This window comes from Rattus norvegicus, chromosome 17 (assembly GCF_021556685.1).
Source record: "Rattus norvegicus strain SHRSP/BbbUtx chromosome 17, alternate assembly SHRSP_T2T, whole genome shotgun sequence".
Taxonomy (NCBI): domain Eukaryota; kingdom Metazoa; phylum Chordata; class Mammalia; order Rodentia; family Muridae; genus Rattus; species Rattus norvegicus.
Window position 1 is genome coordinate 85478362 of NC_141550.1, and position 13922 is coordinate 85492283.

Below are 13922 nucleotides of genomic sequence, written 5' to 3' on the forward strand. Positions count from 1 at the left end.
TAGAAATAAAGGACATTTTTGATATGCTATTTACCTAGGATACATTTTAATTGATTTTTGAAAACATAATGTAATTACATAATTACCCCTTTCCCTCTCTGCCTCCAAACCTTTGTATATTGTATTTTCTTTCAAATTTATAGTTTTATTTTAACTATTGTTATACATACATATATTGCACATACGTATGCAATATATGTGTAAATACAGCCTGGTAGTTCTGTATAATGTTACTTGTATCTATAATAAATTTTAATTTTGAGAGATTAATAAGTTAAAATAGAAAAATTTGACATTACATTACAATGGTTTATTTGAATGCGATCACTCTATTTCCTCTTTCTAAACTATGATACTGCAGTGATCTTCCTCATGCAGTCATATGAATGACATAATGGATATGAGCAGAGGTGAAAGATGTGGGCACTAGGATCCCATCCATCTCCTGCCATATCATCTGTTTCCAGTAATCCCGGAGCACTGGACCTCAGCTGACATCTATTGTGTGTCAAGCACAGATAACAGATGGCATAGATCTTTAGATGAAGAATTTTATTTGTTTTTGTTGTTTGGTTTCTAACATTCTTTGGAAGTGCAGTGCTGTCAGAAGTTAGTGGTTCTCATCTGTGTGTACTGTTTGATAATGTATGCGACCATGTATATGTCCACATGCTTGTAGAGCCCAGAGGTTAGTGTCATGTGTCATCCCCAATTACTCACTGCCTTATCTTTGAAGACAGGGCCTTTGCTGAGCCTAGAGTTCACCAGTATACCTAGACTGGCTGGCTAGTGTGCCCTAGGGAATCTGCCTGTCTCTACCTAGCTAACTCTGGAATGCCAGGCAAACACTGCCGTGACAGGCTTTTAAAGATGAAGGTTCTGGAGATCAAACTCTGGACATCACGATGTCGTGTTGCACATGGGCTATCTGCCCAGCCCCATTTCCTTCTTTTTAATTCATCTAAGTACTGCAGAGGGTCTTAGTCTTCATCAGCAAACAATGCTACAAATGCTTTCTGTTTTCCATTTAACACATTTGTATGTTTACATTACAGACATGTTTCCATCTCTTTGAAAAAAATCCCTTCAAACCTGCTTGTGGTGTAGATGATCAGCTTTTGGTTCAAGTTTTCTTTTCATGGCCAATAGATTTTGGGTGGCCAGGTACATTACCTAATGAAGTTTTCAATTCCTTTTTTTTCCTGTTTCAAATATTGTTGCAGTTCTTGAAACGAACTTTAGTGGAAACTTTTCCTAAATGAGATGACTACTGTCATCCACGATTTCCAATTATGTAGTCAGGATCTGCGCAGATAATTCTACTTTTGTTTGAGATCAGGAGGGTTATTCATTCTACACTGTTTCTGGATTAACTATGCACCCTACACTGTTGCTAAATGATAGCAAGTTCGTTTCTACTTTTTGTTTAATGCTTAAGTACCTACTTTGTACTTTCATATGTACAGACCTATTAGAAGCTTCTTCAAAGAGGCAGGATTTCCTCACAGTTGAGGATTTACTTCTAGTTTGTTCTTTCTTTATAGTCACCCTCATCAGCTTCGCCATGACGCATCAGCAGCTCTTATATTGGCAACTATAGCCTATCCAGTGATTTGGAGCCCAAACCTGCCCTGAACCTGTGTAAGCCATCTTTTTCTTGCACTAAAGGCCTTGCTTCCCTCTCCTTCAGGGAAATCCTTTTTTCAGGCCCAGTGCTTCATATCAGGGTTTTCAGTGGGAACACATTTTCTGCTCATTTATTCTGCTGGCAAACTTGATACCATTCCCATATTAAAAGAACACTTATCACGGACTCTGATTATTATTTTTGCAATTTCTGATGTGACAGCAAAAACCACCCAGGTTTTTCCTTGTGTCTTACCACCTCAAAAACGGAAAGTTTGTTCTCGGCATTTATCTTAACAATTTAAGCATACAATTTTTTTCTTCATCATTAAGCGAGTAAGTTGGACATTCTCCCCTTGAAGCACAGCTTCAATATGTTTTCCTTCACACCCCTGGATTGCCCGTATCTTACTCTTGTGTTTTATGCATATCATTCAATGTAGTAGGGAGTACTTCAGCTCAAGGGATGGTGTGACATAAAAGATACTATGACAGTCAGTTCTATAACTGAGGTGACCACTAACATAACTAGTGGGCAATATGGTATATGGTGTGGAAAGCCTGGACAAAGAGTGGTTAAGATGCCAACCAGGAAGAGCAAGATGATACATGCTTTCAACATGCCTTTCAGAATCACGCTCAATTTAAAACTGAGGACTTTTCTTATTTAGTGTTTTCAGACTGCAGTAATCTGAAAGCAACAGAAACCAAGACTTCAGACAATTTGGGAAGGAGTACTTCAGTAATCTTGACTAACTTTAACTTGACGTAATTTTTTCATTAAACTTAGTGGTGGTTCTTTTTGATTGAAACTATGTAGTCTATAGTTCCTTTAAAATCACCATTTCAGACACTAAATCGTTCTATTGTTTATTTTTTCTCAAATTGTAGAATGATCTTGGATTCATCTAAGTTTAATAGGTGACAATTTTTTATCTCTAATTTTGCACGATGTTGACATTGGTATTTCCATTTGCAGTAGAGTGAGCTTGCTCCCTACTACAACTTTTCTTCTTAATCCATTAATACTGAATCCATATCTTGCCATAGAAAATACTTCTTTTTATTACAAACTCTTGCCTCTTTTTACATTATCTCCTATGTTTTAGCTCACAATGTAAGTAACCTAATTATTGCTGATATTCTTAATCTCTACTCTATTAAAGCAGAACACATTTTCCTTGATTATCATCTTTCTTCATACATAGCCTGAATTCAATATCCCTTTATTTCTGCCCTTTTCCCTCTTCTGAACATTCCCTGGAGGAAGAGTAGCAGCAGATTACTGAGCTCAAGAAGAGAACTTGAGTGTGTGCTCCTCATTCCTTAGTTATTCTTTTCTTTCTTTTTTCCATTTATTTATTTATTTCCTCATTTTATGTCTCAATCACTGCCCTCTCACACTCCTGTTTCCTCCTATACAAAATTCTTTCTCTCTCACCCTCTTTGTAGGGTGAGGTGCATCCTTTCCCACAGAGGCTACACAAGGCCACCTAATTGGGGAATGAAAGGCAGTAGTTTTAGGGACAGCCCCTGCTCCAGTTGTTGGGGGACCCACATAGAGATTGAACTGCACATATACTACATATGTGCCAAGGGCCTCAGTCCAGGTCATGTTTGCTATTTGGTTGGTGGTTGTCCCTGAGAGCCGCAAGGGTCCAGATTAGTTGATTCTGTTGGTCTTCCTGTGGAATTCCTATCCCCTTCAGGGCTCTCAGTTCTTACCATAACTTTTTCATAAGACCTCTGGAGCTCCATCCCAGGTTTGGACTTCTACATCTGCTTTAGTCAGCTGCTGGTTTGAGCCTCTCAGAGGACAGTTATGCTCCTGTGTGTACGCATAAGAAAGGATCCTTAATAATGCCAGGGTTTGGTGCTTGCCCATGGGATGGGGTCAAGTTGAACCAGTTATAGCTTGGCCATTCCCTTAGTCTCTGCTCCACCTTTGTCCCTGCATTTTTTGAAGACAGGAAAAATCTGAGCTCAAAAGGTTTATGGGTGGGTTGGTGTCCTTATTCATCCATTGGGGGTCCTGCCTGGCTACAGAGGTAGCTTCTTAAGGTTTTATATCCTCATTACTATATATCATCAGCTAAGATCACCAGAATTGATTGCTGGGAGATTCTTCCATCCCAGGTCGCTGAGACAGATGCTCCCCTACCCACCCACCCTTACCCCCAACTGCAGATTGTCATTCATTCTCCTGGCCTTCTGGTCCTTTCTTCTGCCTTTCCCCACATCTGATCTCCCCACTCCCGTCCTCTTCTTCTCTGCCTCCTAGTTCCCTCCCTCCATCTGCATCTGGTGGCCATTTTATTTCCCCTTCTAAGTGAGATTCAATCATCCTCTCGTGCCATCCTTCTTGTTTAGCTTCTTTGAGTCTGTGGAGAATATTGTGGGTATCCTGTACTTTATGGGTAATATCTGCTTATACATATACCATCCATGTCCTTGTGGGTCTGTGTTACCTCACTCAGGATATTTTCTAGTTCCATCAAATGCCTGCAAAATTCATGAAGTCCTTGTTTTTAATAACTTAATAGTAGTCTATTGTGTAAATAAGCCACATTTTTCAGTGTCCATTTCTTCAGTCAAGGGACATCTGTGTTGTTTCCAGTTTTTGGTTCTTACAAATAAAGCTGAGCAAGTGTCCCTGTGGTATAATGGGCATCTTTTGGGTGTATGTCCAGGAGCAGTATAGCTGGGGCTTGAGGTAGAACTATTTCCAGTTTTCTGAGAAACTGTCAGATTGGTTTCCAGAATGATTGTATAAGCTTGAACTCCCACTACCAAAGGAGGAGGAGTGTTCCCCTTCTCAACATTCTTGCCAGGATGTGCTGTCACTTGAGGTTTTGATCTTAACCATTCTGATTGGTATGAGATGGAAGGAATCTCGGGGTCATTTTGATTTGCATTTACCTGATAACTTAGGACACTGAACATTCTTTAAGTGTTTCTAAGCCCTTTGATATTCCTCTGTCGTGAATTCTCTGTTTAGTTCTGTACCTCATTTTTAAAGTGGGTTATTTGGTTGTCGGTGTCTAACGTTTTGAGTTCGTTATATATATTGGATATTGGTCCTTTTTTGCATGTAGGATCCCAAATTTCCCAAATTTTAGGTTAATGTATTGTCTTATGAATGGTGTCGTTTGCCTTACAGAAGTTTTGCAGTGTCATGAGGTCCCATTAATCAATTGTTGACTTTAGAGCCTGAACTGTTGGTGTTCCATTCAGTAAATTGTCTCCTATACCAATGAGTTCAAGGCCATTTCCCACTTTCTCTTCTTATAGATTAGTGTATATGTTTTTATGGTCCTTGATCTACTTAGACTTGAGTTTTGTGCAGGGTGAGAAATAAGGATCTAATTTGCATTCTTCTACATGCAGACACCTGATCAGATCACCACCATTCGTTGCAGATGCTTTCTTTTTTCAATTGTATGGACTCGGTTTCTTTGTCAAAAAGCAAGTGTCTATAGGGGTGTGTGTGTGTGTGTGTGTGTGTGTGTGTGTGTGTGTGTGTGTGTGTGTGCTTATTTCTGAGTCTTCGATTACATTCCATTGATCAACCTGTCTGTTTCTATAACAGTACCATGATTTTTTTTTAAAATGTTGATATGTAGTACAGCTTGTGATCAGGGATAGTGATTTCTCCAGAAGTTCTTTTATTGTTGGATTGTTTTAGCTATCATGACTTTTTTGTTTTTCCATATGAAGTTGAGAATTGTTCTTTCAATGTCTGTAAAAATTGCGTTGAATTTGTAGATGGCCTTGGGCAAGATGGCAATTTTCAGTAGAGATCAATGAAAATGGGAGATCTTTCCATCTTCTGACATCTTCAGTTTCCTTCTCCAGGAACTTAAAGTCCTTGTCATGCAGGTCTTTTCTTGCTTGGATAGAGTTACACCAATACATTTCATATTATTTATGGCTATCGTGAAGGGTGTTACTTCCATAATTTCTATCCCAGCCTATTTACATATCCAGTCTCTTGGCCTGTATATTTTTATTGATGAGTTGAGTCCATTAATTTTGAGAGAGACTAATGACTATTGACTGTTAGTTCCTGTTATCTTGATATTGGTGGTGGTACCGTGTGTGTGTGTGTGTGTGTGTGTGTGTGTGTGTGTGTGTCTTTCTTTGGATTTTGCTGGTGTGGAATTATCTATTTCTTCTGTTTTGGAATACAGTTACTCTCATTGTGGTAGAGTTTTCCTTCTTGTATGCCCTGTTGGACTGGGATAGCAGAAAGATATGGTTTAAATTTGGTTTTGTCATGGAATACCTTGTTTTCTCCATTTACAGTGGTCAAATGTTTTCTGGGTGTGGCAGTCTGGGCTGACTATTATGGTGTCTTGGGTCTGCAAGACCTTCTGACTTTTAGCATCTCTGTTGCGACTCTGATATAATTCTGACAGGTCTGCCTTTCTTTGTTATTTGGCCTTTTTACCTTGCAACTTTTAACATTCTTTCTTTGTTTTGTACATTTAGTGTTTTGATTATTATATAGTGGAGGAATTTTTCTTTTCTGGTCCAATCTTGTTGTATATTGTAAGCTTTTTGTATGTTTATAGACATCTTCTTTAGGCTAAGGAAATTTTCTTCAATGATTTTGTTGAAAATATTTTTCTGGGCCTTTGAACTGGGAATCTTCTCCCAGTTCAAAGGCCCAGCTCTTCTATTCCTATTATTTGTACATGTATCTTTTCATACTGTCCCAAATTTCCTGGACATATTGTATTAGAAACTTTGTAGATTTGCCACTTTCTATGAACAATATATCAATTTCTTCTATTGTATCTTCTATGCTTGAAATTCTTTTTTTCCACAATTGATTTAATGTAATTTTATTATTTTTATTAATCATTTCATTCGTTTACATCTCAAATGATATTCCACTTCCTGGTTACTCCTTCACAAGCCCCCCACTGCACAACTTCTCTTTCCTCCCTCCCCTTTGCTTCTATGAGGATGTTTACCCACCTACCAACTCCCCACCACCACTTCAGCATCCCCCTATTCTGGGGCATTGAACCTCCACAGGACCAAGGGCCTCCCCTCCCATTGATGTCAGACAAGGCCATCCTCTGCTACATATGTATTTGGAACCATGGATCCCTGTACATTCCTTGGTTGGTCTAGTACCTGGGATTACTGGATGGTCCAGCCAGCTGATGTTGTTCTTCCTATGAGGTTGGAATTTCCTCAGCTCCTGCAGTCCTTCCACCAGCTCCCCTACCAGGGTCCCAAGCTAAGCCTGATGGTTGGCTCCTAGTATCCATGTCTTTATTCCTCAATTGCAGCTGAACCTCCCAAGGAGCAGTCATATCAGGTTCCTGTCAGCAAGTGCCTCTTGGTAATGACAACAGTGTCATGTTTGGTGCCTACAGACAGGATAGTCTCCAGGTGGGCAGTTCCCAGAAAGCCTTTCCTTCAGTCTGTTCCATTTTTTGTCCCTGTTCTTCCTTTGGGTAGGAACATTTCTAAGTTAAAATCTTTCAGGTGGGAGTGTGGCTTCATCCTACCACCAGGGGCTGTGCCTATCTACTGGTGTCTCTACATGTTCTTTTCTTTTTCTTTTCTTTCTTTCTTTCTTTTTTTGACTGAATAAGGTTTATTGGAGTCACAGAGGAATTGGGGAGAAGGGCCAAGGGGTCAGGTTGAGGCTCACAGGGGAGAAACACCTAACCAAGTTCCCCTATCCTCTTGGGGCATTGGAACAAAGAATCAAGTTGTAGTGATGGAAAGATCAAAGAAATACAAGTCAAGGGGTAGGGAAACCTCCATGTCTACCATCTCCAACAGGTCAGAGTTACACATTCTGTCTCCCCTTCTCTGCTAAAATCATCCCCTTTGGGTCCTGGGAGCCTCTCATTTCCCTGGCATCTGGGACTCTCCAGTGAAGGTACAGAGGATCAGGAAATTGAGATTCTGTCTTCCATCTCTTGTAATATGTTGATGATGCTTGCATCTATACTTCCTGTTCTCTTTTCTTAGTTTTTCAGCTCCAGTGTTGCATTGGTTTGTATTTTCTTTGTTGCTCCTTTCTATTTTCAGGCCTTGCACAGTTTTATCTTTCCTATACATCATGTCCTCCAGTAATGAGTTCACGTCACAAATTTGGGGGTTTTAATCTGTTATCTGCCCTATACTTCAATCCCAGCTCTTAAATGTCTCAGAACTTTATCTATAAAATAAAGTACTGCATTAGGCAATCCTTAAATTTTCAACAATACCCAAAGTACCAAGTCCCATTGATCCTATATAGATCAGCTTTTTGTTTTCTCTTCCCCAGAGTCTTTGCTTTGGTTTATTACTTTCCCATATGACAGAAATCACAGAACTTTTTGGTTTTCTCCATGTAAAAGCCACCACCAGCTTTCCTCCAAAGTAATGCTAAAGAGTCTTAAAATCTCATGTCTTATTATTTCTCCACAGCTTCTTGGATTTATTCCAGATTTACAATTTTGTTTCAAGTGACTTTTGTCAATTGGTATCTACTACTTTCAACTTATATTTTTAATGGCTCAACAAGTGTACATTTTCACCATATAAATGCCAAATTCTCATTATATTCTAAACAAAGCAAAATGAAACAGTCTAGTCTAACCCCACCACACAGGTTATCCTTTTGTTGGTCATGAAGACTTTCTACCCTTTACTTTTATGTCTGAAAAACTTACCATTCTCTTTGTGTTTATTTTTAGCCTCACATTGCCAAGAATTGTTCTTTGCTTCCAGTATCTTATATGTGTTCTGCAAGTATTCAGTAAAATGTTTCTCCTGTTTATTTGTTGCTGCACTGTTATCCACTCATTCTTCCACTCATTTGTTCACCTATTCTCTCATTTGCCTATGACTGTGAGCTTGTCCATCACTTACCAATCTTAGAATTGTTCCGTGGATGTAGGTTAAATGGACAAGTGTGCAAAAAATCATTTTTTCATCATCGTGGAATTAGTGCAATGAGTATTTGATGCTACTGCCCAGTCATGGAAATTTCTTTGCAGCAAAATTTTGTTGTGAGTTACCCTGGTGCTGTTTGAATTTTGGTGTTAATTCTGCTCCCCAAGAGAGGCTGCCCCCTCTAAGAAGTAGATCACATACTCAGGTGAACTCACTGAACTTTCTCCCTATTCTTACTGATCAAATAAAGGCTAAAACCAATTATTGGGCAGTGGAAGGGAAAGGTGGGATGGGTGTTCTCAGATAAGAATAGGGAGAGAGAGAGAGAGAAAGAGAGAGAGAGAGAGAGAGAGAGAGAGAGAGAGAGAGAGAAGAAAGATGGAGCAGAACCACATGGCTTGGAGGAGACGTAAGTCACAAGGAGTCTCATAGCTAGGGAATAAATTAGTAGAGTGATAGATCTCCTCAATCTAGGCATACAGCTTTAAATATAATAACTGATTGTGTATCTTTTTTATACTGGCTTATTGGGGTAAGACATTACCAAAACAGACTTTGCTTATCTGCCATTGAATGATGTGGAGTTGTCACTAGAATGTTTTATCAAAGAACTTAATACAAAATTAATAAACTTCTATAAATATGTTTCAGTTTTGATAAGTTAAGAAGGCATAAACTTATTTTTTAAATTTTCTTTTAGAAAAAAAAGCCTTAAAGTTGGAATCTGTGCTACAAGCTTGAGCCAACAAAAATAACAAAGATTAGATTTATGAAACCCATGAAAGAATGAAATTGTGTGTCTTTCGTTGGTTTATTTGTTTTATGTATTATATTTGAAGATCCACAAAGACCTTGAATCTGTCTCCAGATGGTAGCAAGGGCCACTGTGTTGGCTCCTACTTCTTTTCCAAGCCATTTTCTTTGTATTCTCTTTTGTTTGACTTTGAATCACCTTTCCTTTTAAATCATTGCCACATATCAAATCTTTTGCCTACTTTTGTGATTAAAAAATATTCAAGCTTTCTGCCTTTACTAATACAGAGACCTATTTTAAATGTTTAAATAAATTCAACAAAGCAATAAACACAACAACTCTCTTAAGACTGAATGCCCTGCATTCTTAGAAATTTCAATTTTGAAAAACATTTAAGATAACTACAAAGTGTGCTACATGATATTTTCATATTATTTCTCCCCAAGATAATTTGCCAATGGACATTCCAAGTCCACCAGAAATTTCAGTTCCAGTGACCTTGCCTCCAAACAACTGCACAGATGATCAATTTGTCTGTAGGTCGAATGGTCACTGTGTTGGAAAAATTCAGAAATGTGACTTCAAATACGACTGCATTGACAAATCGGATGAGTCATCTTGTGGTAGGTGAATTCCTAACTTTTGCATAATTTAGATATAAAACTACTGGGTTTTTTTGTTTTTTTTTTGTTTTTTTTGTTTTTTTTGTTTCTTTGTTTTTTTGGTTTTTTGGTTTTTTGTTTTTTTGGTTTTTTGGTTTTTGGTTTTTTTTTTGTTTTTTTTTTTGTTTTTTTTTGTTTTTTTTTTTATGAACTGTAGCACTTCTGCCTCTATACCGATGTTAAGTTTTCCTGTATTATCAAGTACTTAGGAATGGGACCCTATAACGTACATAGAATAACGTTTTCAAACTTTTTCCTAAGCAAATTCACACAAAAATAAAGCATTCTGTAGTGAACATCTTGAGTTCATAAGAAGAGTGACAAATTTTCGACACAGTTTCATGTCTTGATGAAATACGGCTCTCATTTATGGCTACCTAACAATCCTTCTCTTCTTGAATGGATCAGCGGCAAATTATTAATTTACAATTGAACTTTACAGACAAAGATCCAGGTGGAAGAAGCAAAATTCGCACACGCCTGGGAAATGAAGCACAACGTCAGACAGAGCAAATGCTCTGCAGGGTCTTTCTCTCCTATGCTTGGATGTTTGTCCTACTGCAGTATCATTCATAAAGTTAAGGGTTACAAACATGCCAATGGTAAGGCACCGTGAAATCCTCATCTGTCCTCATCAGTGTGCTAACAATTCCTAGGGTTTAAGTTCTATAATAAGCGTAGAAAATTTTCCCTAAACTCAGAAAAAGGTCATTCTTAATTTGCAACTATATTACAAATCTAGACTACGTTCGACGCTAGTATACTCCATACTGCACAAGTCATACAAAAGAACAGTTCTTATCATTTCAACAATGTGAAAAACAGATATTGAGTCCTATGTATCATTACAAGTTAATTCACCACAACATATATGAATATCAGAGTTTAACATCCAAATGCAATGAATCACTGCACAGTTTGAAAAAGGAATGATTTCCAGTGACATGTTGCTTTGGCAGATTTTGTAGTAACATATGTATTTATGGTTTTCATCTGTGGCAATCCACAACTGTTAATACATTTAGAAACCAGGTCAATGTCAGGTTTTCTATAGTATGCATAAGAATTTGTTGAATTGGTTTTATTTTTACTTAAGCAACAGTGATTTCCACAGAAATGGATATATATTTTTTTTTCAGCAAAAGGAGAAAGAGAAAGAGGGAGAAATTATTTAGAAAGCAGCTGTCTCCTGAGAGGCACAGCCAGAGCATGTCAAATACAGAGGCAAATGCTTACAGCAAACCAATGAACTGCGAACAGGACCCCTGTGGGAGGAATTAGAAAGGTTTGAAAAAGCTGAAGGGGTTTGCAACCCCATAAGAACAACAACGCCAGCCAACCAGAGCTTCCAGGGACTAAACTACTACCCAAAGACTATACATGGACAGACCCTGGGCTCCAGCTGCACATGTAGCAGAGGATGGACTTGTTGGGCACCAATGGAAGGAGAAGCCCTTGTCTTGCCAAGGCTGGATCCCCCAGGGATGGTTGGGGAGGGAAACACCCTTATAGAGGAAAGGGAGGGAGATAGGATGGAGGCTTATGTCTTGGAAACAAGGAAAAGGAATAACATTTGAAATATAAATAAAAATTATCCAATAAAAAAAGCATTGCTCCATGAAAATCTATTTTTTATATTAGAATACAATCACTACAAGAATCTTAAAAACATTCAAGGTATTAAGACCAATATAAATGATTGTATGTAACATTGCTTTGAAGGCAAATGCTTTCACTGACATCTTTATGGAATGAGCCAAAGTTAAGTAGTATATTGCCATGGACAAGGAAATGTCAGAAGGTCACAGCTCAGAGGTCATGCAGGCAGCCGAGGAGCTGAGTAGGAAGAGACAGAAGATAGGTGCCCTAGGAGCTAATTACCATCTCACCTCCTAGAGCGAGGATATTGTTAATGTATGCATTTATTCACATATTTTACTTTCTGTGGAGATTCAAAGAAAAATGAACCTCAAATTTTAAATAGTTTTCTTGTGATTATATAAAACATTCGCCTAAATATTTTATCAGTGCTTAAGTTATTTATGAAAACTAGGGAGATGGTTTAGTTGGTAAAGTGCTGGCTAAGTAAGCATGAAGACCTGTGCTTGATGCCCTAAACATATATAAAAGCAAGGTGTGACAGCTTTGTCCTGTAAGCCCAAAGATCCAGAGATAAGGAACTTAAGACTCACTAACCACGCTAGCCACCTGCCTTCTCCTCATTGATAACTAGCAAGACAAATGCAAGATCCTGCCTCAAAACAGTAAATTGCAGAACACCTGAGAAACAAGACACAAGGGTGATTTGTAGCCTGAGCCCACAGTAACACACACACACACACACACACACACACACACACACACACACACACGCACACGCGCGCGCGCGCACACACACACACACACACACACACACACACACACACACATGCGCACGCGTTTTGTAGTATGGTATTTTTAAACCAACCATAAGAAAGTGCTGCAGAGTATAAACTCCCCCTTTCTGTTCATTGTTATTAGCTCATCTTGTCTTTGTTCTGTTTTATTTAAGTACTGGAGACTTGTACATTTGAAGATAGAAACCTATGCAAATGGTACCAACCAACACCACCAGCAAAATCACTTCATGATTCAAATACATTCAGGTGGGGACTCGGTAATGGACTCAGTATTCACCACGGGGAAGAAAACCACAGACCACCATTAGATCACACAAAGTAAGTAATTACGTATTTCAAAAGTCTTTCTTAGGAGACATTGCCCTCACCCACCTTACCCTAGGTCAATGATATTATAGAGATTAATGTAGAGCCCAAGAACAACAGAGTTGAATGTATTATTTTGCACTCACTGTACCAGGAAAAAAATAACTTTAAAAGCAAAAAAAAAAAAAAAATCCAGGCAAAAGCACTTGCTGCTAACCACAATGGGCATGCATGAGTCTTCAGATCGCATGGTGTAAAGAGTGACTCAATTCCCACAAGTTCTGTCCCAACTTCTAGACATTATCTTTAAGACACGCATAGCGGTGAATCAATCTGGCAGCTACACTTATTTACCTTATGCTGGTCCCCAATAACTTCATAGAGAAATTGCACCTCAGTTGCTGATCAGTTAAATGATGTACCTTAAACTTCTATGCTAATCTGGCTACCTCCCAGCCCCACCTCATGATACTCAAATATTATTACTGATCTGGCTTTTTGGACACCTTCATGGCTGTAATTCTTCCAAATTGCCAGTTGATCTGAATCTTTTTTTCTCCCTTTCCTTCCTCTGGCTGGCAGACATGCTACCCTATCCTCTATTCTGCTCAGCCATGAGCTTTTCAGCATTTATTGACAATGCAGAGAATAAATGGTAAGAATTGTTTGCACAAACTTGAAATACAAGATTCTTGGTATAAGAGTTACAATGCTGTGTCTGGATTGAAACAAGGTATGAGAGGAGAGAAATCAGTGTTTTAATAACATAAGGGCAAACTTTACACTGCATAAAACTATCATGCTTATGCCACCTTCCACAGACACACAATTGTGTGCAAGCTTCCATGTACATTCACGTGTACATATATAGACTCACAGGGATACAAACACATACACAATTAAAAGCAAAGAATTATTCCGTGACACTAGACACAAACAAAAACATAAAAGTAGAAGTATTATGTAATATTTTAATATCCCCTCTCCATGAGAAGCTCAGGAATTTGTTTACTTCTTTATTTATTTACTTATTTATGCCTCTGCCTATGGCCTTCAATATTCTAGTCAAATACTCTACCAATGAGCTACATTTCTAGCATAAAAACTGCTGTGAATATGTTGTTGTTTTAAAAAACAAACCAACATTGAGGTTGATGAGATACCTCACTCAGTAACAATGCTGAGGAAGCAGAGACAGGAAGATCTTTTTGGCTCCCTGAGTAGCCTGGAAAGCCTAGGAGGGAAGCTTCAGGCTAGGGAAGGACGTTT

At 38.4% G+C, this 13922-nt stretch overlaps 1 protein-coding gene across 2 annotated transcripts in view; it reads left to right on the plus strand.

Moving 5' to 3' along the window:
• The window catches only part of Malrd1 (MAM and LDL receptor class A domain containing 1), a 724504-nt gene that overhangs the window by 273037 nt on the left and 437545 nt on the right, over nt 1–13922 (plus strand). For both annotated transcript variants that reach the window (XM_087589615.1, NM_001287618.3), the window contains 2 exon segments: nt 9733–9909; nt 12500–12665. In XM_087589615.1, coding sequence (XP_087445741.1) covers nt 9733–9909; nt 12500–12665 — 343 coding nt within the window.